Source organism: Panicum hallii, chromosome 4 (genome assembly GCF_002211085.1).
Source record: "Panicum hallii strain FIL2 chromosome 4, PHallii_v3.1, whole genome shotgun sequence".
In the NCBI taxonomy this organism is placed as follows: domain Eukaryota; kingdom Viridiplantae; phylum Streptophyta; class Magnoliopsida; order Poales; family Poaceae; genus Panicum; species Panicum hallii.
Genome location: NC_038045.1, coordinates 607,970 through 634,961, shown reverse-complemented (window position 1 = coordinate 634,961; position 26,992 = coordinate 607,970). Strand labels below are relative to the sequence as shown.

The 26,992-nt window shown below is 52.3% G+C and overlaps 4 protein-coding genes across 5 annotated transcripts; 2 read left to right on the top strand and 2 right to left on the bottom strand.

The window, feature by feature from the left end:
- Positions 1-4,659: 4,659 nt before the first annotated feature.
- On the bottom strand, positions 4,660-6,125 carry LOC112889046 (uncharacterized abhydrolase domain-containing protein DDB_G0269086-like). Its single transcript, XM_025955523.1, has 3 exons — positions 5,784-6,125; positions 5,232-5,663; positions 4,660-4,665 (listed from the first exon to the last, which is right to left on the bottom strand). The coding sequence occupies exons 1-3, from the start codon at positions 6,123-6,125 to the stop codon at positions 4,660-4,662; spliced, it is 780 nt and encodes a 259-aa protein (XP_025811308.1).
- Positions 6,126-10,072: 3,947 nt separating this feature from the next.
- LOC112889042 (GDSL esterase/lipase At5g55050-like) lies at positions 10,073-17,281 on the bottom strand. The gene is made up of 6 exons (XM_025955519.1): positions 17,271-17,281; positions 12,340-12,506; positions 12,201-12,255; positions 11,063-11,141; positions 10,681-10,938; positions 10,073-10,555 (listed from the first exon to the last, which is right to left on the bottom strand). Exons 2-6 carry the CDS (start codon positions 12,494-12,496, stop codon positions 10,073-10,075), a joined length of 1,032 nt encoding a protein of 343 aa, XP_025811304.1. The 5' UTR covers positions 12,497-12,506; positions 17,271-17,281.
- On the top strand, positions 16,094-17,838 carry LOC112889852 (expansin-like A4). Its single transcript, XM_025956631.1, has 3 exons — positions 16,094-16,515; positions 16,632-16,807; positions 16,924-17,838. The coding sequence occupies exons 1-3, from the start codon at positions 16,225-16,227 to the stop codon at positions 17,324-17,326; spliced, it is 870 nt and encodes a 289-aa protein (XP_025812416.1). The 5' UTR covers positions 16,094-16,224; the 3' UTR covers positions 17,327-17,838.
- A 518-nt stretch (positions 17,839-18,356) lies between these two features.
- LOC112891087 (NADH dehydrogenase [ubiquinone] 1 beta subcomplex subunit 2) lies at positions 18,357-21,614 on the top strand. 2 transcript variants are annotated; one of them, XM_025957995.1, is made up of 4 exons: positions 18,357-18,565; positions 19,797-19,842; positions 19,931-19,993; positions 21,206-21,224. In XM_025957995.1, exons 1-4 carry the CDS (start codon positions 18,459-18,461, stop codon positions 21,209-21,211), a joined length of 222 nt encoding a protein of 73 aa, XP_025813780.1. In that variant the 5' UTR covers positions 18,357-18,458; the 3' UTR covers positions 21,212-21,224. The 2 variants fall into 2 exon arrangements, with proteins under 2 accessions (XP_025813780.1, XP_025813779.1); XM_025957994.1 differs by lacking the exon at positions 21,206-21,224 and adding an exon at positions 21,301-21,614 and having other exon boundaries at positions 18,359-18,565.
- Positions 21,615-26,992: the final 5,378 nt, after the last annotated feature.

The window sequence follows — 26,992 nt, the reverse complement described above, 5'->3', positions numbered from 1 at the left end:
CGGTTACATTCGGGACGGAGGATAATTTCCGTACCGAGAACGTGCAGTTCGAGGTTGTGGAAGTTAACCTCCTCTTCAACGCCATCATCGGCAGACCGGCCCTGTACCGGTTCATGGCCGTCGCCCACTACGGGTACCTGGTCCTGAAGATGCCTTCTCCGGCAGGCGTCCTCACTGTCCAGAGTGACCGTGCCGCTGCTGTTGTGGCGGTTGAAAAGCTCCATGCGCTGGCAACAGGACTTGCCCCTGCAGCTGGCGCCCAGGGGTCCGACCCCTCGACCTCACGTGCCAAGGCCCTGGCCAAGGCACCGAGGGTCTGTCCATCCGACACAGACAATGTTCCCGTGAAGACCGTCCAGGTCGGAGCGGAGACCTCCCAGACCACCCGCATCGATGGCAACCTGGGAGAGAAATAGGAAAGCGCGCTCATCGCCTTCCTCCGGGCAAATGTTGATGTGTTCGCCTGGGAACCGTCACAAATGCCCGGGATCCCCAGGGAGGTGATTGAGCATCATCTGAAGATCCGCCCCGACGCCAGGCCGGTCCGGCAGAAGCCACGCAAGCAGTCCATTGAGCGGCAAAACTTCATCCGTGAAGAGGTCCGCAAGCTGCTGCAGGCTGGCTTCATCGAGGAGGTCTACCATCCTGTATGGTTGGCCAACCCAGTTGTGGTCCCAAAGGCCAACGGGAAGCTTCGGATGTGCATCGACTACACCAATCTTAATAAGGCATGTCCAAAAGACTCTTATCCACTCCCGCGTATAGATCAGATTGTAGACTCCACCTCCGGGTGTGATTTGCTATCCTTCATAGATGCCTATTCTGGTTTTCATCAAATCAAAATGGCTAGAGATGATAGGAAGCATACAGCTTTAGTAACAGTGGATGATCTTTATTGTTATATAGTGATGCCTTATGGATTGCTCAATGCACTACCCACCTTTGCTCGTGCAATGAATATCACTCTAGGTGATTTGGTTAGAGATATAGTAGAGGTGTATGTCGATGACGTCGTTGTCAAGACTAGAGAGTCGTATTCCCTATTGGAAAATTTAGCTCGAGTTTTTGACAAGTTACGAGCGACCTCCACCAAGCTTAACCCCGAGAAGTGCGTCTTCGGCGTATCGGTGGGGAAGCTCCTTGGTTTCCTGGTCTCCCACCGGGGAATCGAAGCCAACCCGGATAAGGTCCGAGCAATCGAGGCAATGAGACCCCCTGCACGCCTCAAGAATGTACAGAGGCTGACGGGGTCCCTGGCAGCTCTCAGCCGCTTCATTTCTTGGCTGGCGGAGAGGGCACTTCCCTTCTTCAAGTTGATGAGGGGGTCCGGCCCATTCGCATGGACCGAAGAGGCAGAACGTGCTTTCCAAGAGATGAAGCAGTACCTTACCTCCTTGCCGGTCCTGGTCGCACCGGACCCAGGTGAGACACTGTTTCTTTATCTTGCAGCAACGACCGAAGTGATCAGCATGGTGCTGGTCACCGAGAGGTCCGAGCCTCTCTCGCAGGGGGCCCCCGCGGACCCCCCTGCAGGAGAGGGAGGTCCGGCCTCCACCACTCCAGTAACCGGCCCTACTTCGGAGGATCCGGCCGGGTCCCGACCCGGAGAAGCGCTAAGCAGCCTAGGGGCCGACGGGTATCCAGCTGGAGCCGAAGGATCTAGTCCACCTGGCAGAGCCAGGACCGTCCAGAAGCCGGTCTACTACGTCAGTGAGATACTTCATGAGGCAAAGGCCAGGTATCGTGAGACGCATAAGCTCCTTTATGCTATACTTGTTGCGTCCAGGAAGCTCCGCCACTACTTTCAGGCCCACAAGATTGTGGTGGTGACCGCCTACCCATTGAGGGCCATCCTCCACAACTCTAACGCCACAGGCAACATCGCCAAGTGGGCAGCAGAGCTCGCTGGGTTCCAGCTCGACTTCCAACCGCGTCACGCCATCAAGAGCCAGATCCTTGCTGACTTCATCGCGGAATGGACGCCTGCACCAAGCGCCTCCGGGGGTCCGGACCAAGGGACGGACCCCCCACGTCCGGAGGTCAAGGCTCCGGTCTTTACCGAACCTCACTGGACCCTCTTCTTTGACGGGTCCGCCCGCGGCAAGAGGGTCGGGGCTGGCGTGGTCCTCATCGACCCACGTGGCGAGCAGTTAAAGTACATGGTGCACCTCGATTTTGAGGCCACCAACAACATGGCGGAGTATGAGGCCTTAATCCTTGGGCTCACGGCGGCTCTGTCCCTGGGGGTCCGGGAGCTCCTAGTCAAGGGGGACTCCCAGCTCATCATCAGGCAAGTCCGGGGGGAGTGTTGCTGCAACAACCCCCAGCTCGCAGCCTACCTCATTCATGTGAAGAGGCTGGCGAAGGACTTCGATGTGCTGGAACTGCAACATGTTCCACGCGAAGGCAACACAGCAGCTGATGCACTCTCTGCGAGCGCATCGACCCAGGCACCCGTGCCTAAGGGCGTCTTCCAGAGACGTCTGCCGAAGCCTTCCGCCCAGCCTGCCGACCTGGGCGATGGGGGTCGGACTAGCACCTCGAAGCTAGCGGTCCCGGCGGCGCTCCATCCGTGGTGCCCGCCAAGGGTCGTGTGCTCCCTTGAGGGACCCGAAGACCTCAGGGAGCCACGCCCAGTTTCTCAGGAAGGTCCCGATGCATGGATCTCTAAGGTCCGGGACTACCTGAAAGATAATTAACTTCCTGAAGATCAAGCATCTGCTGAGGGCATTGTCCGGATGGCTAAGCGATACACAGTGGTAGAAGGGGATCTCTACCGCCGTGGCGCCAACGGTGTCCTCATGCGGTGCATCACCCAGGAAGAGGGCCGCGACTTGCTTGCGGAGATCCATGTAGGCGAGTGCGGAAGTCATTCTTCATCCAGCACGCTGGTTGGTATAGCTTTCCGGCATGGCTTTTACTGGCCGACAGCACTCCAGGATGCAGCTGAGTTGGTAAGGACCTGTAAAGCGTGCCAGTTCCACGCAAAGCAGATACACACTTCAGCTCAGGCGCTGCAGATGATTCCTCCCTCTTGGCCCTTTGCGGTATGGGGGTTGGATATCTTGGGACCTTTCCCTAGGGCCGTCAGCGGGTACCAGTACCTCTATGTCGCCATTGACAAGTTCACCAAATGGCCGGAGGCAACCCCTGTGGTCAACATCACCAAGGCGTCGGCAACTGCTTTCCTCAGGTCAATTGTGTGCCGGTTCGGGGTCCCGAACCGGGTTATTACTGACAATGAGACTCAGTTCACGAGCCAATACTTCCAGGAGTACTGTGAGGATATGGGTATTCAGCTCTGTTTCGCCTCAGTGGCGCACCCTAGGAGCAATGGCCAAGTTGAGCGGGCCAACGCTGAGATCCTCAGAGGACTCAAGATCCGGACCTACTGTGATCTTGAGAAGCATGGCGTAAGGTGGATTGAAGAGCTTCCGAGTGTGTTATGGGGGAACCGGACCACACCCAGCCGCGCAACAGGGGAAACCCCTTTCTTCCTGGTTTACGGGGCCGAAGCGTGCCTTCCCCCGGAGATCACCATGGGCTCTCTCCGAGTCCAGACTTTTAATGAGGATTTGCAGGAACAGCAGCGTCGCCAAGACGTGGACCTCGTCGACGAGCGCAGATGGCGAGCAGCAGTCCGAAATGCACGGTACAACCAAGCGCTCCGGCGCTACCACCAACGGTTCGTGCGAAGTAGGGAGCTCCGGGTCAGGGACCTAGTCCTAAGGCGAATCCTAAACCGGGAAGGCATGCACAAGCTCTCCCCCAGTTGGGAGGGGCCCTTCAAGGTGACAAAGGTGTGCCGACCCGGATCTGTTCGCCTGGCTGCGGAGGATGGAATGCAACTACCCAATCCATGGAACATTGAGCACCTCCGTAAGTTCTGTCCCTAGGACCTGGTTGAGAGGAAATCTTTCCTTTGTAATTGGTAGCATTGCCGTGCGGACCAGGGCGGTAGAGGTCCGCCCTCGTAAACCCGGCCCCTGGCATACATCGCACAACTCTTCTGTACCAATTCATTAAGGGAAAATTTGTTCTCAAATGCATCCTTGAAGTCTATGCGATTCTATATTTTTTCGCTTCTTGTTACGCTAACCCCCCACGTGTTCTTCACGTCTGTGTTGTGCCTAAAGCCTCCCTTGAGTTGCTACGCTACGTCTCTGCCTCGGACCTCTGTTTCGCAGGAGAGAAAGGACCGGACCCCTGGGAACTGGCTTCAGGGGGACGTGCTCGCCCTTTACTGGGGTCCAGGGTTGTCTAGCCGCTTAGCCTGGTTCCGTATCCTAAGCCTACACACTCTGCCCCCCTAGGGTGGGTACCGTCGTACCTTGAACCGTGGACCCGGGGGCCGGGACCCCTTTTAATCCTCGAACGCAGGTCCTAGTGCTCTGGCTTGCTACGCAACTTAGGAGGCCTTCGCTGGCCAGACTGAGAACCCGTGGGGACGTTTACTAAACGTCGATCCTAAGCCATGTGCAGGACCTCGGTTTTATGGCAGCTAGTCCCGACCTATCGCGACTACCTCCCAGGGGGCCACGGGACCTCGGTGTGCCCAACAACACTTTGCAGATCGACAATCAGGAAAAAAGCTAAGTTTTTCGCGAGAAGTAGACACATCAAATACTTAAACGCATTACTAATAATGTGCACAACATTTTAAAGCTATCTTACAATAACAAAAGTTATGTTACAAAAGAAATAACAAAAAGATACTAGCACTACTGCTCTGGTGGTCCGGAGGCACTCCCACTCTCTGCAGGTTCGGGACGTCGCCGGAGGCGGGCTGTGACCATGTCCACCGCCTCCTGGACCCCCTCTCGCGCGGCGGCCGTTGTCGTCCGGAGGGGTCCGACCAAGACAGGAGTCAGCTGGATGGAGGGGTCATGGCTCCGAAAGCTGGTGAGGATGTACTCAGCTATCCCCCGAGCAACTATTCGCCCCTCTGTCTCCAGGAGGTCCTGCATCCCGGCCTCCGCGTCCTGTAGCCGCCTGGCGGTGGAGTCCAGCAGTTGGAGTGCGGCGCCAAATGGCGAAGGAGCCTCCGGTACCCAGATAGGGTTGGCTCCGAGTGCCTCTAGCAGAGGGTTCACCGTACTGACCTATCTTGTTAACCGGCCGGAGCCGGCGCGCTGCTCTGCCAGGAGCCCCTCCACCTTGGCCTCCCTCTCCTGGAGCGCTGCTTCGCATTCCTGGAGCCTCCGGTTCCCGGCTGCCAGCTCCTCCTCCACGGCCTCTTCCCGCTTCTGTTGCTCCTGAAGCCGGGCCACCTCCTCTGCTTTGCGGGCGGCCAGCCATTCTTCTTTCTTTGCTGCCGCCGCCGCCAAATCTGCGAGGGCGGACTTTTCCGCCTCGACCGCTGCCGACGCCTTCCTGGCCTGAGCCGCCAGCTCCCGGGCAACCCGATCCCTGTCTGCCACCGCCTGCTTCATCTCCTCCACTGCGATCAGCCCCTCGAGGGCCTCTGCTTCCCGCCGCGTGGCCGCCTTCTCCCGTTGGAGCGCCGCCGCCTCCCGGACGCGAGCTTGCTCCAGCTCCTCCTGCAGAAGCTCGCGCCCCTGCACGAGCTTGGCGCGCTCCTCGGCGTAGTGGGCAGAGACGGAGTTGATGCGGTCGCCCAAGCGAACCTCCCAATCGGATAGCCGCTGGCGCTCCGCCTCCAGCTTCTCCCACTCCCGGCGCATGCCAGCCTCTAGCTCCTGTTGAGCTTGCTGGCTTTTGGCTATGAGCCGGGGGAGGGGGATCTCCGCCGTACTTGGGAGGAGGCGCCTTCCCAGCACCACCTCTGGTTCCTCCTCCTCTACCGGTGGGGCGGCGTAGCTGGCAACTTCAGCGACCTCCGGTGCCGCTGTCTCTGCTGCCTCCGGTGCCGCCGCCTCTGTCGCCCCCGGTGCAGCCACCTCCGCTGCCTCCGGCGCCGCGACCTCCACCACCTCCGCTACCCCTGGCGCTGCAGCCTCCGCCGTGGCAGCGGTCCCCTCTGCTGCTAGCTCAGCTGGAGAGGGCCCGACCTCGACACCCGGCTCTATCGCCGATGCCTCGGTCGTCGCAGCGGGCCTGGTGCCCTCCTCCTGGGGGGCAGCTTTGGGTCGCGGCGGTGTGGTGGCCTCCGGCTCCGGGCCCATGGGTCCGGGGACATCTGGAGCTGTCTCTGGCAGGAGACCTGCTGGGGACGGCGCCGAGGGTCCCGGCGCTGGCTGGGGGCCGGATCCCCCAGTTGGTGCGTCTGAAGATTGCGGCCTGCCATATCACCTGTATGGTTAAGGACCAGAAGCCAAGAAAGGAAATGAAAAACCTTGACAAAACTACTTAAGGGAAGTCGCACCACTCCCATCTGCCCCGGGCGGCTGGGGGGACCTTCCTCCCTGCCGAGGACCCCCCGGACCTTTGGGGGGCGTCCCCGGCCATTGAGCCTCCTGGCGGCGGCGATGGGGACTGTGGCCTGACCTCGGACGGTGGTGGTGGTGTCGCTGGCCGCCGTTCTGGTGGTGGTGGCGGAGGAGTCTGTTGTCTCGGAGGAGGCCGTCGCGCTTCCTTCGGTTCCCTCTCCGCCTGCCTGCGTTGGGGCGGAGGTGGTGGAGCCCCGCTCTTCTCCTCCACCCCCGCCGTTTTTTGGCGTTTGGGCGCCGGCTCCCCGACCAAGGAGCCATCGCCTCGCTGGAGCCTCCGGGATTTGCTCCTTCGGCTTGGCTGCTTCGTGCGGGTACTGCCCCCTGGGCCTTGTCGCTTCCTCGGGCCGGGGCAGCACCCGCATTATCCTTCTGCCGGTGCTCTGGCACCGGCACCTTCTCCTTCCCTTTCCCGCTGGGGGCCGGACCTCTGGGCTCCGGCTCCCCGGGACCCTCGTTGGTGCGTTGCTGGCGGTTCGGCGTGGTGCCAGGAATCTGGAGCCCGCGGTTGGGGTCGCCCCCCAGTTGCCGGACCGCCAGGCCGCCCTCGTCCAGGGTCGGCATCGACGCCAGGACCGATGAACGCAGTGCCTGGTCCTCACACAGGGCCTTCACCCCGCTCGGGAGGACCAGGGACTCGGGAACGAACACCTCGCCGGTCATCGCCCGGACCGCCGCCTCCAGCTCCGCCCTGGTGAAGTCGCCGCCTGGCCCGCGCGCGATCCTGCAGCAGTCATTTAGCCCCGTGTACACGTAGGCCATCCGAGACCGCTACTGCAGGGGGGCGATCCGCCGCTTCAGGAAGTCGCCCAGCACCATCATGGAAGTCAGGGCGCTCCTTGCCAGCTTCTTGATCCGGTACAGCACCGGGTCGAGCTCCGCTGGTATCGTTGGCCTGGCCTTCCATGTGCTCCGGTCGCTCTGGGGGCCCTCTGTTGGCAGCTCCAGGCGGTCATGGGGCTCGACTGCCGCAATGACCCAGCCTTCACGCCAGTCCTCCCACTTGGAGCTGGAGAAGGCGACGATGTAGGAGCCCGCCATTCCGTGCCAGAGCTGGAAGTAATAAGCGCCAATCTCGCCGCGCTTCTTCCCGGTCCCAACCAGGGAGTAGAAGTGTTTGAAGATGGTGGTGCAGGGGCGCACCCCCACGAACATCTCCATAAGGTGGGCGAAGACCGCCACGAGGAGGACGGAGTGGGGGGTGAGATGATGAAGTTGGAGGCCGAACTCCTCCAGGAGCAGGAGGAAGAAGGAGGAGATCGGAGGAACCAACCCGCACATAATGTACGAATTGAAAAGGACAAACTCCCCCGCGGCAAGGTCGCGGAGGGGAATCTTGCCGGCCCTGACCTTCCCGGCGTACGCCGGCGCGGTCCACCCCAGAAGGCGCCGCACCGCGTCCAACTGATTCTGGCTCTGGAAGCGGCGCGGGAAAGGAAGCGAAGCCATGGTGATTGTTGGGAGTGGATTGCAAAGGAATAGAGAAGAGAAGGAAGCCGAGCGCAAAGGGGCTGGTCGCAGAAAAGATGCGGAGATGAAGGGGCACTGCGGCGTCTGTTGTTGGCAAGAGCGAAAAGGTAGCCGCTCCCTTCGGCGCATACCTTTTATGCAAAAGGCCGCTGCCTTCTCGCGCCCGCGGCGACCGAGGAGAAGCCGAACGGTTGTCTGCACCAGGTCCCCTCCTCTCACACCCAATGACTGGTGGGACCGGGCCCGCCAGTCAAAGGCGTGACTGCTGGAGGAAAGGGGGAACGGCGGAATCCGAACCGCCCAGGCCGCGGGACGGGCTCGAATAAGACAAGAATCTGAACCGCCTGACGCGCACGGCGCGGGCGGGGGACGGGCCCCTCGGGGTTCCCGCTTTGGGCAAAAAGACATCCGTGCCCTTTTCCGGCGGGAACAAGCTGTCCACCCGGCGCGGTGCTGGGGACTGGCCCCACCTGCGGGTTCATCCCTCACCCAAGGTGGGCCCGGGGGCCTCTGTCGGTACATACTGACAGGGGTACCTCCTGCTAGGGTGTCCAGGCCCTTGGCGTCTCATAATCCATAATCTCCCCCTCGCCTTCTGGGTGACGAGGCACATTACCCGGGCCTGACAGCTGGGACCACGGTCTCCGGACCCTCCCGGAGCTCTAAGAGGTTCGGGGCCTCTGCGCACCCAGGAGGGCAGGAGGGCTCTCGGGTTGCCCCCGCGAACCCGGACTCCCCAGGGGGTCCGGGGCCGCTACATGTGATGGCCGGACCATCACGGGCCAGACTGCTACAACCAGCCTCGGAGGGCCCGGACCCCCTTCCCCCCGGGGAAGGGGACCGGTGCCGCCACGTGCCGTCCTATAGAGGGAGCGGGGCTGGCCCTGCCACGTGCCTGCGGCTGAAGGCCCTTCGCGGGTCTCCAACCCACCTACCAGCATTTAATGCGGTAGCTGGACCGGGCGCGCCCAAGTCAAAAAGAGCAGCCTGCCACCACGGTAAGCCTGCCTGATCTGAAGGCGGCGCGTCGTATCACCGTGCACAGTGCGCGGACTGTGTACAGTCCCGTCACGGCGCTGCCCGCGTGATGATGGTCTATAATAGGCAAAGCCAAGGCGTGCGCTGTAACAGTGCACACGCAACGGGTCAGCGCTGCTTCACCGCCTGACGGGAGGTCCCATCCTAACAGTGACAGCACGGCTTCACTGTTATGCAACGCTGATGCCGGACACCGTACAAGACAAGGCTGTACACGGCCATATCCTGGCTAAAGATACGCACATCAACTTCTCGATCGAGAAGACTACGGAGAGGAGCTCGAGGAGATGACCTCCGTACCTCTCATAGAACAGCTCCTGTTGGCCGGGCCCACCTGTCGGGGCCCCGCTCAGTGTAAGCACTCCCCTTGGACTATAAAAGGGAGAGTGCACTCGTTAGAACACGAGGGTCAGATACACAAGCACAAGTCCAGACTAAGTTCTACCCAAGGCTCTCACAGTCAATACAATACCATAGTGGACGTAGGGTATTACGCTCCGGCGGCCCGAACCACTCTAAAATCTTCGTGTCCCTCCTGTGTTCATCTGTCCACCGATCGAGCGCTCGTAAGTCTCCTCCAAACCCATCCTTAACTAGGATTAGGCGGGTGCTTTCCGCCACCCGGCTGGAGAATTCCTCCGACAATATATATATATATATATAATAAGTTTTATCTACACTCGCTTGTAGCTACTCTCACTTTCAGTATACCACCGTGCGTATGTCCACATACTTATTTATCACTTTGAGTATGTTCATATACTAATTCTAAGATACTTCAAACGGATATGTACGAAAAATTTTAAAAGTATCCTTATTTTTTAAATATATCATGATTATACATTAATACTAGTATATAAAAATAAGTATGTCCATATACTCCATGTATGGTCACTTACTTAAAGTATATACAATCTGTCTAGTATGATCATATACACCTCGTGCATACCTTTCTCGTTGGGTCAGATACGCCCTACATCATGAGATACACATGTAGGAGTAGCTACAGTCACGTGTAGAATGAATTTTTCCCATATATAAATAAATAAATATATATATATATGGAAACTCAACATCCCTCTCAGGGTGGTGCATTATTATTTCTTTCATTATTCTTTGGCTCCTCATGCCTAAAAATAAGTTGTTATTAGCTCGAAAAAACTAGCTCGATCAGCTCATGCGGCCGTGACGTGGACCAGCTGCTTGAAGTTGATGGGGGTGGTGTACTTCGCCTCGCCGTCATAGAAGAAGGCCTGAGCTCTGAGTATGGCGGCCCGCTGGGTAGGGTGCACCCTGTCCCAGAAGTAGTACTGGTCGCGGTTGGCGCAGAGCGCGGCGTCGGGCGAGCATTCCGCCTCCGCGCCTAGCCGCCCGCTGCCGCAGCACGCGTCGGAGATGTCCGTGAACCCTGACGCCTGCGGGTCGGCGAAGGTGGCCACCATGAGGCCGAGGGAGTCGGCCAGAGAGTAGACGAGGCCCGGCAGCGTGGCGGCGAGGTCGGCGAGCAGGGACCGGAGGGCGTCGTTGAAGCCGGCGGCGAGCCCGTTCCGGTCTTCGGAGCACGCGCCCGCCGCGTCGAGCACCCGGGCGACCGGCAGGCACCCGGCTAGACCGACGTTGATGACCGCGAACTTGCGCGCGCCCAGCGCGTACAGATTCTGCATGCAGTATGATTGATCATCCGTAATCGATCAAAGGCAGTAATTTTGTAAGATTATATTATGAAGGGAACAATTTTAATTTGCAAGATTAAACTCGGTGCTGTCCTCTACATAGTACATACCGTGATGGTGGCCGAGTAGTTGGAGATGAGGCTGCCGTAGAAGGCGGCGGTGTCGCTCTGCTGCTGGGCGGCTGACCTGTTCCGCGCCTGCTCCGCGTTGGCGAACACGGACAGGTCGTTGCCGCCGATGCCGACGAGGAAGAAGGACTTGGAGAGCTCGGCGCTCACCGCGCCGGAGCCCGCCACGGCGGCCATCTTCGACCTGGTGGCGTTGAAGTAGTGCACCTGCTTCGACAGCGGGATGTTGTTGCCCGCGTTCTGCATTATGCGTACGTGTATGCTTTGCTTGCTTAATTATACTGCTGATGAAGATTGTTGATGATGATCTACCTGTATCTGTAGTTCTAGGATAGGAGATGCATGCATGGAAGAATGCACTTACAGTGGAGTCGAGGATGCCAGCTCCTCCGGAAGCGTAGCTCACACCAGTGGTGCGAGCGGCGGAGACTAGCAATGTCAATGGGTATCGTTACCCGTTACCCGACGGGTAAAAATACCATTAGGGCATGGGTATGGAAAAATTTTAAACCTATAGGTATAAAAATGGGTATGAAGTTGTACCCAATGAGTACGATGGGTATGGGTACGGGAACCAGGTACCCATACCCGTTTACCCATCCACCCATTTATTTTTAGCCCACATGTTAATTTAGCCCAACAAGCCCAACAAATAAAAAAAACTGGCCCAACAAGCCCGAATATAAAAAGAAAAATTAAACCCTAACCCTCACTCCCCTGATCCCTGACCCACCCAACCCTGCGGGCCTGGCCCCTGGCGGCTGGCGTTGTGCCCTCGCCGGTCGCCGCCCTCGCCTTGCCGCCCAGCGAAACAAGTATCAAGGTATAATTTATTCTTCAATTTTGTAAAGACTCTTCTATTCAACTTTCAATTTTATTGTCTTATTACCTTTTGTAGATATTGAGAATGGTGAAAGACCTGAATCATTTTGGACTTGCCTTCAAGAGATCCAGGACAAAGTTGAGGTGATGTTCTACAAGATCAAACATCAATTAAGGATTAATAGTTTATCACCAACTTGCTTATGTTTATTTTGCTCCTTTTGTAGGGACTTACACTTTGCTGAGGGAGAGGGACAATCAACATTCAGCAATTTTCCTTTTTGCTCAATTAATATTGTTGTTGTTGGTGTGGACACTAGACATGTGGCTGTTTTATTGTAACTTATTATATGGTTATTGGTTGGACATGTGGACATGTTTGTATTGATGAATTCTTTATCTTTTAGTATGATTTAAGACTTGCTAGTTGCTACAATATGTATACTATTGCTCGCTGTTGTTGAATTATTTGCTGTCGTTGAAAGTTAAATTTGGCGGGTATAGAATACCCATGGGTACCCGTTACCCAAATGGGTAAGGGAATGGGTAGGTTTTCTACCCGCAGCAGGGTATGGGTACGGATATGGGTATGAGTTTTCCAGATGGGTATGGGTTTGGTTTAGTGGTACCTATGGGTTTTATACCCGTTGACATCCCTAGCGGAGACCAGAACGCCGGAGCTTGGTGCCAGCACCAGATAAGCCGGAGGGCTGCTGACGAATCCTATCATCTTTGCTGCAGATAATACGTTCTCGAAAAAGTTTTGAATATGAATTTTTCTTAAAAAAAATTGAGCATACAGTATGGTAAGAAACCAACCGATGAAGTCAGCTGTGTTGAGGCCGTTGCTGAACCTTCCGGTGGAAAGGCCCGGGAAGTCGACGCCGTAGTAGGGCGTGTTGGCCCTGGGGACGTTCATCCCCGGCAGGTAGTTGTTATTGCCGACGTCCAGCGTCGAGTCCCCGAACACGTACATCGCCGGCGGCGGTGGCGCCGAGGATTTCCATGGATACCACGAGAAGGCACAGCACAAAGCCCTCCATGCATGATGAAGTAGAATAGAGCCTACTTATTTAGGCCCAAAACAAGAAATTTTGAGATTGCTTCAGATGTACACCTATATTTTTATAAGGGTTGTCTGACTGATTGCCACTTACGGAAATTACATTGATAATGAGATGTGGAAAATATGGGTGGTGGGCTGGGTCTATATATCTCAATTTCAACTCATGTACGACACGTAACGAAATTGGTTGGCGTGCATGCTTGAGCGTCTGCCTTCTATCTATCTCAAAGAATCTCGACAATTCCAATTCAACTACCGCACCCAGTACACGTTTACTCAGTTTTTAATTAATTTACATTCTTTGGTCCCGAAGAATGTCATCAATTGATGATGTGAACTACTTTACCCAATATGTAAATATAAATTGAGATTATTCCGTGTAGTAGCTAGCGTGTCTTTGCTTACTTTAGAGCCATTATTTCTTGATGTCTTATCCACGTACTGTGCGACGGTGTGCGACGGGACTAAGTACCACGGCTACTCTAAAGCATACCCCTTAGGGGCCTAAGAAAAAATTAGCCAGCCGTTGTGGCCCACCAGGCAAAAGCGCGGCTAGCGCCGGCCCGTTGACGGAGGAAGCCGCCGCGGCCAGCAGCAATGGGACCCGGGACACATGGCGCTCTCCCGACCCGCGGCACAACCACGAGGGATGGAAAGGCCGAGACGACCCTAGGAAGGACCCCGACCTCGAGATTTCCTAAGGAAGGCCTGAGGCAGCGTTAACTGCATAAGATCGGATAAGACGTGCATGCGGGCCCCTCGCCCGACAGCCGGAGGCGCCGCCTACGGATCAGAGGACCGGCAGGAGCACCCTGGTCAGCCGGGCTATCATGACACCGCGACCGACGCTCATGCCAGCCGCACCACCCACGATCAGCTTGACGGGATAGATCGTACCACGTTGCCCTTCGTCGTCAGGCATAGGGCGAGGTGGGCACGCCAAGCTAGCAGGCCCCGCCTCAGACCAACGACAACAGTACCAGGGTGCCCGACCTCCGATCATCGCGAGGGAGGTTGGCCCTGCCGACTAGACGAGAGGCCTGCCCCTGGCGCAACAGGAGGGGTGTGCCGCAAGTACGGCGGCACCATCCCCCTGCCATAGGGAAAGCGAATGGAACCAAGGAGGTGACAGGCGCCGCCACGGACCAGGCGGACGAGACTTAACTTCGATAAGCGGCGGGGCACTTTCGACCGAGGGCCCCAGACGAGACACGTGTAGAATAGCCGACCTCCTTCCTAGGATGTCGATCTCGGGGGTTGTTCCTCATGCGAGGCACCCCTCTCTCACGCAATGTAGTCCAGTCCACCACGTATATAAGGAGGAGTTGGATCTTCTTTCTTGAGGCTTCGATGTTATCGCGCGCGTATACACCACTTGCAAGCATCTAGTATTCGAAACGTGAGGAACACGAAGAACACCACCCCATATAAACGTAGGGCATTCGTCCGAACCAATCTAAATCCTTACCTTCGATTATTAGCCATCGGACCACAGAAAAGCGCAGCCCTACTTACCAGATCGAAACACCGGCACTGTGTATGCGCGTCATGCATTATATATATTGCCCCCGTCCACTTTGCTTAAGCTAAGTAATAGTTGAGCAAGTACTACTTTTCGCTGTGCACATTTTAGTTCGGCATGCAGGCATAAGTTGCCGCTGCCTCATTACACAGCTACCACTTCCTTACTGCGGTATTTCTTCTGTAAATAATTTGACAAATTAATGACAGATCACATCTTGTGGGCCAGCTGTTTGAAGCTGATGGGCGATGTGAACTGGGCCGGGCCGTCGCAGAAGGCCTTGGCGCTGAGCATTGCGCCCCGCTGGGACGGGTCACGGGTGGACCCGCCCGCGCCCCGCGGTCCCAGAGGTAAGTAGTGGTCGCGGTCGGGGCAGAGCGTGGAGCCGGGCAGGCGCACTGCTAGAAAACACAGCTCTCATCCATTTACCAGTTAAATTTTGATCCGATTCTAAAATTATCCTGAAACTATTTCAGTACCGGATTCAAATTTAAAAGCTTTCAAAATTATTTTAATATCGGAATAAGACACCGGCCGATACTAAATATCATATTTTAGTACTAGTTACCGGTCAATGACACCACCCGGTACTAAATGATGACATTCAGTATCGGCCGGTGTCTTAGCTCGGTACTAAATGGTACTCTACGAGTTATTTTAAAAGAAAAGCATCTCCCACTCAATCATATGTGATACATAGGTGGGATGGTAAGAAAGCTACGCGCGAGGCCGGAGGTCGTGGTTCGAATTCTCGCAACCGCGCAGGTGTATTTACGCGTGAAAAATTTGCGTGACTTGTGGCATGCAACATGCGACGTTGCATGTGTGCACACCTACCGGGAGTTTATAATATTTTTTGGGCATGAAATCATTCAGTACTGTTTAGCGAGAGCAATATATGTATGACGATATATATATACTCTTTTACTTTTTGGCCTATGTATGTAAGTCGGCGGCAAGGAAAACTTTAGTCGGCCTGGGGTCATCGTCCCATCAAATAAAACTCTTATACATAAATGTCAGAATCCATTCCATTCCGATTCCAGGGAGCTAAGAACAAGCACATGGTAGCTCACCACTTCCACCACATAAAGCCAATTAATCTTGGATACCATACCTGAGCCGCCGTTGCATTGGTACTAGCTAGCATGCTTTATTTTCACTGGAAGTGCTCATCTCATCATGTCCAATGCAATTAGTTAGTGATGATTTTTCTACTGCTATCTCTTCATATCATTAAATTATATTGATTGATGATGGCTACGAGGAATTCTTGAGAGTGCGCCAAGACTAGGCAGGCCGTGGAGCGTGTCGCTGGTGTGCTGTATGGGCCTGTCCACCCCCCCACTTTCGAGGCCTATGCGACGGGGCCGATTTGGGCCCTCGTGGTCTATCTCTGTTCATCATCAGCTGCTGTTTGTTTCATTGATTACTATAGCTGATAATAATTACTAGCACATGAGGAAGCCAGATGCATCTTCATGGCAGGCAGGCACGTCGTGCAGATTAGTATTGGTGATTGTGTGCATATAGTAAAGCAATCCTTTTCATTAGCATTGATACTTCTTAGCCGACTGGCGCATCAACCGTACCGCAATATAATCATCTCATCGTCAACGATATCAAGGCACGCAAATATGCCAACAATTCACACATCGTGCAACAACTTGGGCAGATAAACAAATGGCAAGCAGGATCAAGAATCAGCAAAGCGTGGCGAGAATGAACATCACAAAGGTGTGGAGGAGAAGAAACTGTGGAGCATGCGTCGGCTTGGCCATACACTACACCGCATGCAGGAGCCGGAAACTTGGAACGACAGGCACTTTGCTCGCTTCAACCCCACCATATCCCGTGACGCTGTCCCTGTCTGCCTGTCTGTCTGTCTGTCCCCATGGCGCACTCGCCTCCGCTCCATCCACTCGCGTCGCGTGCCGCTTATTCTTCCATTCTCTCTCGTATTTTGACGCAGGCGGGCATGTCCATCGACCTCAGTTGATGCCCCCACGTTCCTGCCTATCAGCCTATGCCTAACATAAATCAGCAGCTCGCCTTGCTTCCCCTTCGCTAGCCGTCTTATCCATCCATCGAGCCGCAGTCGAGCTGCAGCTGAACCATGGCCGCCGCCATGGTGCTGCCGCCGCTGCTTCTTCTCCTCACCATCAGCCAGTTCCTGCCTCCCGCGTCCTGCTCTCCTCCTTCCAACTACTACTGCGACTGGTGCCCTCGCCAATCCACCGCCTCTCTCCCCCCTCCGGCCGCCGCCGACCTCGGCGGTACACTCGGCGGCGAGGGTGCCTGTGGGTACGGTACCGCCATAGCTGCGGAGCTCTTTGGAGGATACGCCGTCGCCGCCGCGGGCGCCGAGTTCTTCCGCGACGGTGCCGGCTGCGGCGCCTGCTACCAGGTGAGGGTCACTGATGACTGGCCAGCTAACTAGCATAATACTATTAGTAACAATCAAGCCCATCATAGGCTGCAAGAATGCAAATGCTAACAACAAGGAGGTCCGCCTGCTTGCAGTTGCGGTGCAGGGACCGGCGGGTGTGCGGCGACGGCGGCGTCAAGGTCGTCGTCACGGACGTCGCCAACCGCACCGGGTTCCTGCTCGCCGGGGAGGCCTTCGCCGCGATGGCCAAGGACGGCATGGCCGACCAAATCGCCGGCTCGGATAACGTCGTCCCGGTGGACTTCAGGAGGTAGTCGATCGCATTTTCACAAGTGTGCAGATGTATTCAGAGATCGATCGTCAGTACGAGAAATACGGCATCTGGATTAACTGACGCAGCAGCTCAAAATTCAACTTTTGATGCAGGATACCTTGCGAGTACAAGAGGAACCTGGTGGTACGGGTTGAGGAGGGGAGCCGGAACCCGGGCCAGCTCGCCGTCCGGTTCCTGTACCAGGGCGGCCAGACCGACATCGCCGCCGTCGAGATCGCGCAGGCGAACCGCACCCAGTTGGCGTCGTCGTGGCAGCCCATGGCGCGGCTGCGTCGCGTGTGGCGCGCCACGCGCGCCCCGGCCGGCCCGCTGCGGCTCCGCCTCGTCGTCACGGCCGGCTTCGGCGGCAAGTGGCTGCAGGCCCAGGAGGCGGTGCTGCCGGCGGACTGGCGGCCCGGGCAGGCGTACGACACGGGGCTCCGGGTCACCGACGTCGCCCTGCGCACCTGCAGCAGCTCCTGCCGCACGCACGCCGGCGATGAGGAGCTCAGATAGTCAGATGACATGTTGGCACGCACGCTTGTTGCACATATTTTTTTTTTGGGCGTGCGGTTGCATGTAATTTGCTCGAATTGTGATGAAGAGTTGGTTCCTGAAGAGAATCGAAGAGAGAAACAGAACAGAAAACCTGTGGCTGATGATCCAAGCAAGGCTGCACTGCACGAACCAATGCAAGCAGGCATGCTAGGTGCGCTGCACTAGTGCAGTGATAGGTGATGCTCCATGAATTTCCTTGCTGCCGGCCGATCTCACAAATATGATGATATATGTTTGTGGCTTTGGATGGATGCACAAGATTCATGCATGCACTGTCACAGCATGCTTCTCTTCTCTGACGGTCATGGTGAGGTTGTCATGTAGCGTCACGTGCTGTATGCCGTACGTGGCAGCCACCGATAGAATTCTTCCTCCTCTTGTAGGGGGTTTGGAGATCACATGAGCATGTTACTGCAGTGTTTACGGCCAAGTATGTAGGGTACTGTACGCCGCGGTGTCGCTTTCCAACAAATCCCATCCACGACCATGCGTTCTCCGTTCCTCTTCCTCCTCCCCGTGATCGATCGAGCTTGTCGGGTGTCCATGTCTGCTCGCGTGCAGTGATCATCCTGGTCCGGCCTTCTGCGATCATTGCTCTTGCTGCCAATCTTGTACTAATTTATTACTAAGCGTGGCAGACTCGCAGGGCAACGCAGTGAAACTTTGAGCGACTTTTCCTACGCGTGTGCTTGCTGCCTGAAAAAGGTTCTCATGACTGACATTTTCCTTCCATGGTCATCACCTTCCTCTTCCTTTTTTCCCCTGCTTCTTTTGCTTGACCGCAAAAAGAGAGGAAAAAAAAGAAAGAAAAAAGGGGCATGAAGAATCAACTGCTCAAAGGCCTGCCGGAACGGGCTAGGCCTGTTTAGTCGATTCCAGTAACTTTAATAGCTCTCGAGACTACGGGCTTTTCATCTTCCTCCCACCAAAATTCAGGAGGCCCAAGAGCCCAGCAACCAGCGAAGCGAAGTGGGTGTCAGCAGATCCGACGGCCTGCCCAGTGCCCACCACACGCACACGACGCACACCACCAGCACGCCGACGACTGAACGAGGCGAGGCGAGCACCGGCCGGGGCGGAGGCGGAGGCGATGGGCGGCGGCGGCGCGCACGGCGGCACCACCTACAAGGGCTACACCATCCCGCACAACAAGCGCTGGCACACCGTCGCCGGCAAGGGCCTCTGCGCCGTCATGTGGTACGCACGCCCCGCCCGTCCCCTTTTCCCTCTGCACACCCGTCCGATCCCTCATTCTCCTTCGAATCCGGTGGCTTTCCCCCCCGATTCAAGGCCGCCTGGATGCAGCCGGCGGTGACTCCCTGCACTCATCTACTGGATGGAACGCCGCGGTGGGGTTCGTCTTCGCGGGTGGGCGTCGGGTAGATCAGGAAACGTTGGGGACAATTTTTTTATGACATTTGTTCGTGCGCGGATCGTGAGGACCTTGGGATTGGAAGGGGTTAGACGCGGTCTCGATCCATCTGTTGCCCGCACCGGCGCAACTACAGGCTTAATCCGCGTAGCAAAAATCCGACCTTGGGGATCTGGAAATGGAGCTGGGTGACTGCCTTTTGTCTCATCTCGTCTCGTTAGGACAGTCGACCCGTTTCATAGTGATCTTCGCTGGCAACTGTACTAACCAAAACCATCATTTTGCAATTAGGAAGGACGAACCCGGCTTTTCGTGCTTTAGGCTCTTGGGTAATTCGATGTGAACTTTCTAATAACATCTTTCAATGGCTTTATCTCCCTCTGCCCTCACAAGAGTTTGGGAGCAAACTTCAACTGTCGTTTCATCTTCACACCAAACAAGATCGATTCAAGTCATGTCATTGTTTTTACATCCCTAGTCAGTAGTCTGTTAAACAAAACGTGTTCCCAGGTTCAGGATCATGTCTACAGAGGATAAAAATTTAATTTTTGAGCATGTGGGAAGTCTATTTTGAAAAGGCTGTTGTAGTTGACATTTGCAACTTTACTGACCTGACTTAATCAGAAGCCAAATAGAAACATGTTCTGTAATTTTCAGGATCATGTCTAGTACTTGAACCATACCTGTTCCAGCACCACACACACACTTTGTGTCAAGTTACACAGAGAAGCCATGAGTTCATAGAACATGGTCCGCAGAAATGTCTGTGGCATGATATTGAAGCGTGCAGCTGCAGTTCTGCTGGACATGCCCTTCTTCAGCCAGCTTTGCCGTTTCTGTGAGCATAGATTCATTAGACGGCTTGAAAGGTGTCTTTCTTTTATGATTGGAGTTTGGTTCTTAATGTTGTAATTTTTTTAAGAGTACTCAAGTATCATGAATTATCTCAGATATCTTTAGACTTCAGAGTTTAAGCCCCAAATATTCTAACAGCATAGTTTGGGCATATTTTCACAAGTCATACCTCACAAGCGTAACCAATTTTCCTGTCTGTAGGTTTTGGGTTTTCTACAGGGCTAAGCAGGACGGTGCTGTGCTCTTGGTAATTTTCTATTTTATTTTCGTCAACTTCCGCTCTACACTGTATCTTGGTTTCTTGAGTACAAGTCAAATAAGTGCAATTCTTTCAGGGTTTGCGCCATCCTTGGGATGGGCATGATGATCACTCTCATGGCCATGGACATGAACATGAGGTATTTGCGTCTGATCCCTTGTCTTCACTTAGCAATATGCTTTTGCTCGTTTTGTTAATGAATCTGAATCTGAAAAAGGGTGCTGTTGATTTGAGTACTCTGAATTCACACTCATCTGCAATGTTGCATTTGATAGTTTTTTTATTTCTACTGCCATCATGTTTCTTTTCATATTTTTTTGATATATTATACTTCCAAGAATTTGATAACCAGATAGGAAGAAATTATGCTTGGCTACGAAAATATATGTTGGTGCATATCTAACTTTGTGAGTGGTAGTGATAGAAACACACCAATCATGTGCTGCGACTGCATAATTATTTTAAAGCCATCCTTATAGGACGTTTCAATTGGCAAGGCTATCACTTCATGAACTATGGTGTGCCTCATTTAGGGGTACCAACTAGTTACATTTCTGCTTGACAACTGATTCTTGATGAGCTTGTTGATTAGCTTAGTTCATTTTTCATTGTGTGAACATGCTTTCTTTTTTTCCTTTTGAGATGAACCTGCAATAGGACGTTTCAGTTGGCAAGGCTATCACTTCATGAACTATGGTGTGCCTCATTTAGGGGTACCAACTAGTTACATGTCTGCTTGACAACTGATTCTTGATGAGCTTGTTGATTAGCTTAGTTCATTTTTCATTGTGTGAACATGCTTTCTTTTTTTTCCTTTTGAGATGAACCTGCAATACGTGATGATCTTGCATTGGGGAGTTGGAATGATATTTCCAAATATAGTATCAGGTGTCTTTGTTGATGTGTTTGCTTATATTGTTCATGTCGTTATTTGCTGTGTTTGCTTAGTGTCTTCACTATAGCGTGCTTTAACCGGTAAAACTACCACTTCACGAACTATAGTGTACTTAGCTTAGAGGTAGCAACTAGTTAATATTTCCTCTTGTCAACAATTTTATTTTGAGCTAATTGATCAACTTAGTTCATTATCCATTGTGTAAACATTCTTGTTTTTCCTTTTGATGAAATGGACCTGCAATACATCATGATCTTGCATGGGGAGTGTGACTAATAATTCCCTGATATTATCAGCTGTCTCTACTTGCTGTTTTGCTTACATTGAGCATGTTTGAGAATTTATACTTTGTAGCAGTAAACTCATGTATACTTTTCTAGGCTTCTAGTTGTGGCAATTTAATCCAAAATTGGAAAAAACAAAGAGTCATTTGCTTACAGTGTGTCTACTCTACAGGTCTGAATGTCTGATTAAAGAAAAAGAAGAAGAAAGAATGAAGAGTCTTTTTGGCTATCTGGGAACTCATGGATTTTTCTTATTATTCTGCGCAGGCATCATCATCATCATCATCGTCTTCTCATTGAGTTCACCACAACTTGCAGCTGACGGTGATGCGATGCTTGGCATGTTCCGACTAAAGTTTCAGTTAATAAATTCTGCCCCGCTGCATGGGAGTCATGTTGTTTGCGAGTTGCTTAGCACAAACTGTTTTTCCTGACGATTGTGCTTATGTATTTGATTTCAAGCTTCAGGTGATATGTTGTGGGAAAGAATTCGGTGTATGTCGATTTTCGTTGTGACCACTACTTCCTGTGCCGGTTGCTCTGCTCTTGCCCATAAGAATCCCAAACATCTTTGGACACAATCTCTGTTTGTATTTTGTGTTTATTGGTCTTGGTAGCAACTCAATCGAGAAGAGGAATGGCGACTCATCTCTTCTATTAAAACTCCCTGCCGTTTCCTCGCACCAGGAGCGGCCACGCCGGCAGCGGCTGCGTCCCGTGCCGACGCGTGCCTGCGCGCTGGCTCCCGTGGATGGCCGCCCCGGAGCCGGCGATTTCGCAAAAAAGCCCTCGCGTTTAGTGGGAATTGTGCTTTCCTCCCGGAGTCGCAGACCCTATCCGCATCTCTCTCTCCCGTTGCCCCTCGATTCCACATGGGCGCCGGCGCCGCTGCCGCTCCGCGCGCCGCTCGCACGCCGGCGCCGTCGTCCCGTCCACGTCCCCGCCACGCCGCCGGTGTCCGCCTCCGCGCCCTCTCTCGCGCAGGTGTTTTTCTGCTCCACCCCGCCTGCCGCTCCCCATTGCCCCTCGATTCCGCACGGCCGCCGGCGGCGCTGCCGCTCCGCGCGCCGCTCGCACGCCGGCGCCGTCTTCCCGTCCGCGCCCCCGCCACGTCGCCGGTGCCTGCCTCCGCGCCCTCTCTCCCGCGGATGTTTCTGCTCCACCCCCGCTTGCGGCTCCCCTTCGGTCGTATCTCCCAGATCCTGGTCCCGGCACAGCGGCTGCCGCCGCCGCTGCACGCGCTGCTCCCGCGCCGCCGCAGCCGTCCCATCCGCGCGTTCCCGTCCCGCCGCCGATGCCCACCTCCGCTGCCCCTCACGCCGATGTTGGTGGCCTCCGAGCCGTGTCGATCTCCGGCGGCGGGTAACACTGTGCAGCTTGCACGCGGTCCCATCTGCAGCGGCCGTACGCAGGCGTGGATGGTCGGAGCGAGGGGTCGGCTTCACCGGTGATTAGGTCAGGAGGATGGGTAGCGTACCTAATCACTTCGGCTACTTCTTGTTGCGGGTTCCATCGGCGTAGTTGGTAGCCTGCCGCCCATTCCTCCCGTACGCGCGCCCTTGCTGTGCCCGCCGCCCATACCTCCCGTACGCGCGCCCTTGCTGTGCAGTGGCTTCGGTGACGCCTGCACAGTTTCCCTTTGGAGCTGTTCCCAACCCTCCTCCCTTTATCTACCTGTTCTGAGGGCTGCTTTCCTCCTCTCCCTCCCTCCATTGCTTGCCTCCTTAACCGTCCCGTGGCCTGTTTCTGTAGTTTCAAGGAAACTCCTTTTCGCCATTGCCATTTTCTTGCTGTATCCAGGTTCGATGCCTCGGAACGTTGCAACCCCTTCTGTTTTGCAGTGTTCGTTCTGGTTCTTCTCGTGATTTGCTGATATGTTGTTGCAATTTGTAGCTCTGGTGCCACTGAATCATGGCGTAGGTGACATAGCCTGCCTGGACACTCTGGAGTCTTTGTCTCCTTGCTTTTATACCAGGTAGGTTCCTGCTCGCCCTTATCATGCTAGATGGGCGATTGTGGTCTGGGTTGTCTCTTATTTTTAGATGTGGTCCTCTTTTTCGGTATTTTTCCATGTGCGTAGAGAGCAGCAGCAGCATTAGCTTCTCGAAAGGCAATAATATACTTGGACCATTATGGATGTTTATTATGCAGGCAATAATATACTTGGACTGTACTGATTGTTTGCATGTAAAACAGTCATTATTTGATACTATAAATATACAATAGGCAAATGATTATTGGTATGCTATCAGAAGTGTAGGATATATGATGTTACTTATTTGCGGTTGCAATGTTTATTCAGGAAACACACCGGTTATATTGGATCATAGGTAACCACATTTAATGGGGATGACGAGTCACATTGTTATTTCTGTGATGAGATAACAACAGCTTCCTAGGTTGAGGTCGCTTATATTTTGTAGCCAATGTATGCTTGTAATCTGCGTAACATTGGTGTTGGTCAGTGTGTGTTTGTAAGGGTTTCCTACTCTTTTATTCTTTAATATAATTATATGCAGCTCTTCCGCATGTTTGCAAAAAAAGATTACAGCATAAAGCATCTTTCTGGGAAATTTGGCAGTCCAGGCACTGTCTTTGGTTCCCGACGGACCATCCAACTGTTCTTGAGGTTTGAAGAACAATTGGATTCTGGGACTAAAAGATCTTAAGTTCAGATTGTATTTAAAATTCTAATGTCTTTCAGTGCTTCCTTTTTGGGGTGCATCTTGGGACTTGGTGGAACTGATGACATGCATTCAGCAGCACGTGTTTGCTTACATCTCTTACTGTAAGGGTCCTGAGGAAGATGTCAAAAAGCTCCATCTATTATAAGATAACCATTTGATGCAAATTAATTGCTTACATAAGATAACCTTTTGATGCAAATTAATTGCTTACATTTTGTTTTACTTGCATTATCATTCTCTTGGCACATGTTGTATGCTCTTTAGTTGCCATCTAAAACTGTGTAATGACATCTAGCAATTAACCTCATAGTTTACAGTATTCTTAATGGAACAAAGGTGACCTTTTTTTATATGTGCAGGTTAAATTTATGGTCGATGGTGATTTCATGCCCGTTCCTGAGAGTAGCCTAAGAAGTGCTATAAAGGAGAACTATTTCAAAGGAAAGTTTAGCCCGGAGCTTACGCTACACAAGTAAGTTTGAATAAGCAAAAAATTTGAATTTTCATGCTGTTGTTAATTGTTATGTTCACAAGGAGAAATGAATTGTGCCAAATATCATTTTAATGTTAACTAATGGAATGAGTTCTGAAGGACTCTGCTTCAGCTACCCCATTAGGGAGCACGGTTTATTCTGGTTCTAGCGCTTATCTTACATGTGTAGCCACACTACGGTTTTTTTATCCGTATATTCGATGTATTGGTTATCTTGAGTCTCTCAAGTGTTGCCTTCTTGATGGATTGTAACGCAGATGATATTCTATTTATGTTCAAACATGTTATGTTGTATCTGCTTGCTGATTTATGTATAATAAAGGGACTCTTGAATGATTAGTAAAATATATTTGTGATGACTGAATGCATTGGTTCTATTTACAGGTTGTCTTTTGATCTGTGACTGCTTACAATATACTAGGTGGGCTGTTATCCAAATGTGTGAGGTTAGTTATATTTCTTGATGAACTCACACGTGTAATTTGTTGTCTTCGAAAGATGCAATGAAATCTAATTTAAATACAGATCTTTTCTTCTGAGCTTGTGGCTTCTCTGTTGCGCATTGTTATTTTTTTGGTAGGCCTGGTACAATGGCAGTGGCATCGGTCACGTGAAGCTGTAGAGAACAACGTGATCTGCACATACAAACAGGTTAGATGAATCAGCTGTGTTGGTAAGATAACCAAATGCTTCCTCTTTGCAAATGCTTTCCCGTTTAGTCCTTTCTTTAGAATTGTATGCCTGGCATTTGGATATGCAGAGTATTTACCTTGTGACATGTAATGTATGACTCGTTGTTTTTTTATGTTCTTTCTAAAAGGACCGGTCATTGTGTGATACACCCTGAAAAATAAAGTCCTGAGTCTCTAGAATGTGGTCAAGAGAGGGAGGGTCTATCTGGATCTATTCGTATCCATGAATATAATGTTTGAAACACCCTGTACATAAGCATGTAAGAGGATGTTTTGCGGAATAATGAACAGAATTCTGACCCTGTACTCCTGTTGCTAGCAAGCATTGGATTAGGTCTTGCTTGGATTTTTTTTTGGTGTGCTATTTGTTTGCTTGCATTATAGTGGATTCGTGTGGTGACAAGCTTAATCCATTGCTGTGAGCACTTAATCTAGCTTGTCCTGTTAGTGCTTAGCAGGTTGATTGCATTCTTGTTTTCTGTTTACATTAGTCGTAGGGCAGCACTTGGGGTCAACTAATTTTCCTTGCTTTGGTCCGGTGCATATGTGTTGAGCTCAATGGTGGTCAGCTCCAGCCTTTTATTGTTAGTGCCATTTTTTTCTTTGCTTAGATGTTAACATCTGATTTGTGAAGAATTTGACAGATTTAAGCAACAAAAATCTGTTGACAATTCTTAATCTATATTTACAAGTGATCGAGTGAAAGAAAAGATTACCTTTGACCATTCAAACTTCGAAACTAGACTTGTTGTGGGGTCATAGAAAAGGTAGCACGACCCACATGCAAAAATAGTTTTTTTCTTGAGGCTTGAGCACAGACAAGCAAAGAAATACTGCCTTTTCAATCTAGAAGTGAATGAAGTCCTACTGCAGCTTTTTAAAGAGTAATGTTAGCCATGGTTAGTCCTTATGAAATTCACGAATCATTTGAGAACCTTATTCACTAAGAGGAAATAATAGAAGCACATCTACCATAGCATTGTGCGCACATGCACAGATCAGATTATAAACAATACAGGTGCTTCATTTGAGTCAGGAACCACAGTTGTTCAGTTGAGTAGGAAAAAATATGTGTGTTTATTTATTGTGGCTTGTGCTTCTCTTTGGAATAATAGCAAACATTTTAGCTAAGCATTGTTTAAATGCATGGGCTAGCTGAACATTTTGAAAATTGTCTACTGAATATTATTAAATTGCTAGCTCAGTACTACTTAAATAACATTTGAATATTGTTGAACTACTTTGTTACTGCACAAGAATGTGAGAATATGACCTCTAAAATATCCTTGAAAGGGCTGATATCAATGTGCAATATTAGCTGCAGTTTCTACTGGGCATCGTACGCTAGCTGTATGGTGGATATAGAAAAAGAAACTAAAGGTCCTGCTGCACCTCCACAGAGAGAAAAAAAGGAGGAATGCTGCTATTTGTTTATAAAAATAGATCAGATCGTTCTAAAAAAAACTGAACAATAGATCTGAAGAACTTTCTTGTAGATCTATACTATGAAGAATTTGCTTTACTGTAAAGACACCAAGACATTAATAGATTTAGTTTACTGAAAAGTTTACAAGTACAAGTTCAAAGCACTAACAATTGGTTCCGCAGTCCCTTGACGAATACAGTTTCGATGAGGTGTATCTGATGGCTGTGTTCCAATCATGTTGGAGTCACAAGGCCAGCATACAACTTTTGCACATGTTCACCTCTTGTAAGGCTTGATGTGATAAAGTTTGATCTGATCACCAAATTCTGCTGCTTCTTGGTCAACTCTGTGCTTCAGCCTTCTCCAGGTCCTTAGCGTATCTGCCTGTATCAGTCCACGATACAGCGTTTCAAAGGTCATCCTCTGGGGAAGGAAACCTTTCTCTATTATTTCCTTAAAAGAATGGCACGCCTCTCTCCATTTCTGGCTGTCGCAAAAACCATGGATCAGCGAGGTGTCCGAACCTTTTTTGATTTTTAGGCTGATAAGTAGTGCAGGGCCCAGCATGTGCCTAACGGCATTTCCTTTATACAATTAGAGACGATGAATCTGCCACTTGTGCTTCCTTATATACCGGTTTTTATATTTTCTTACATCCACT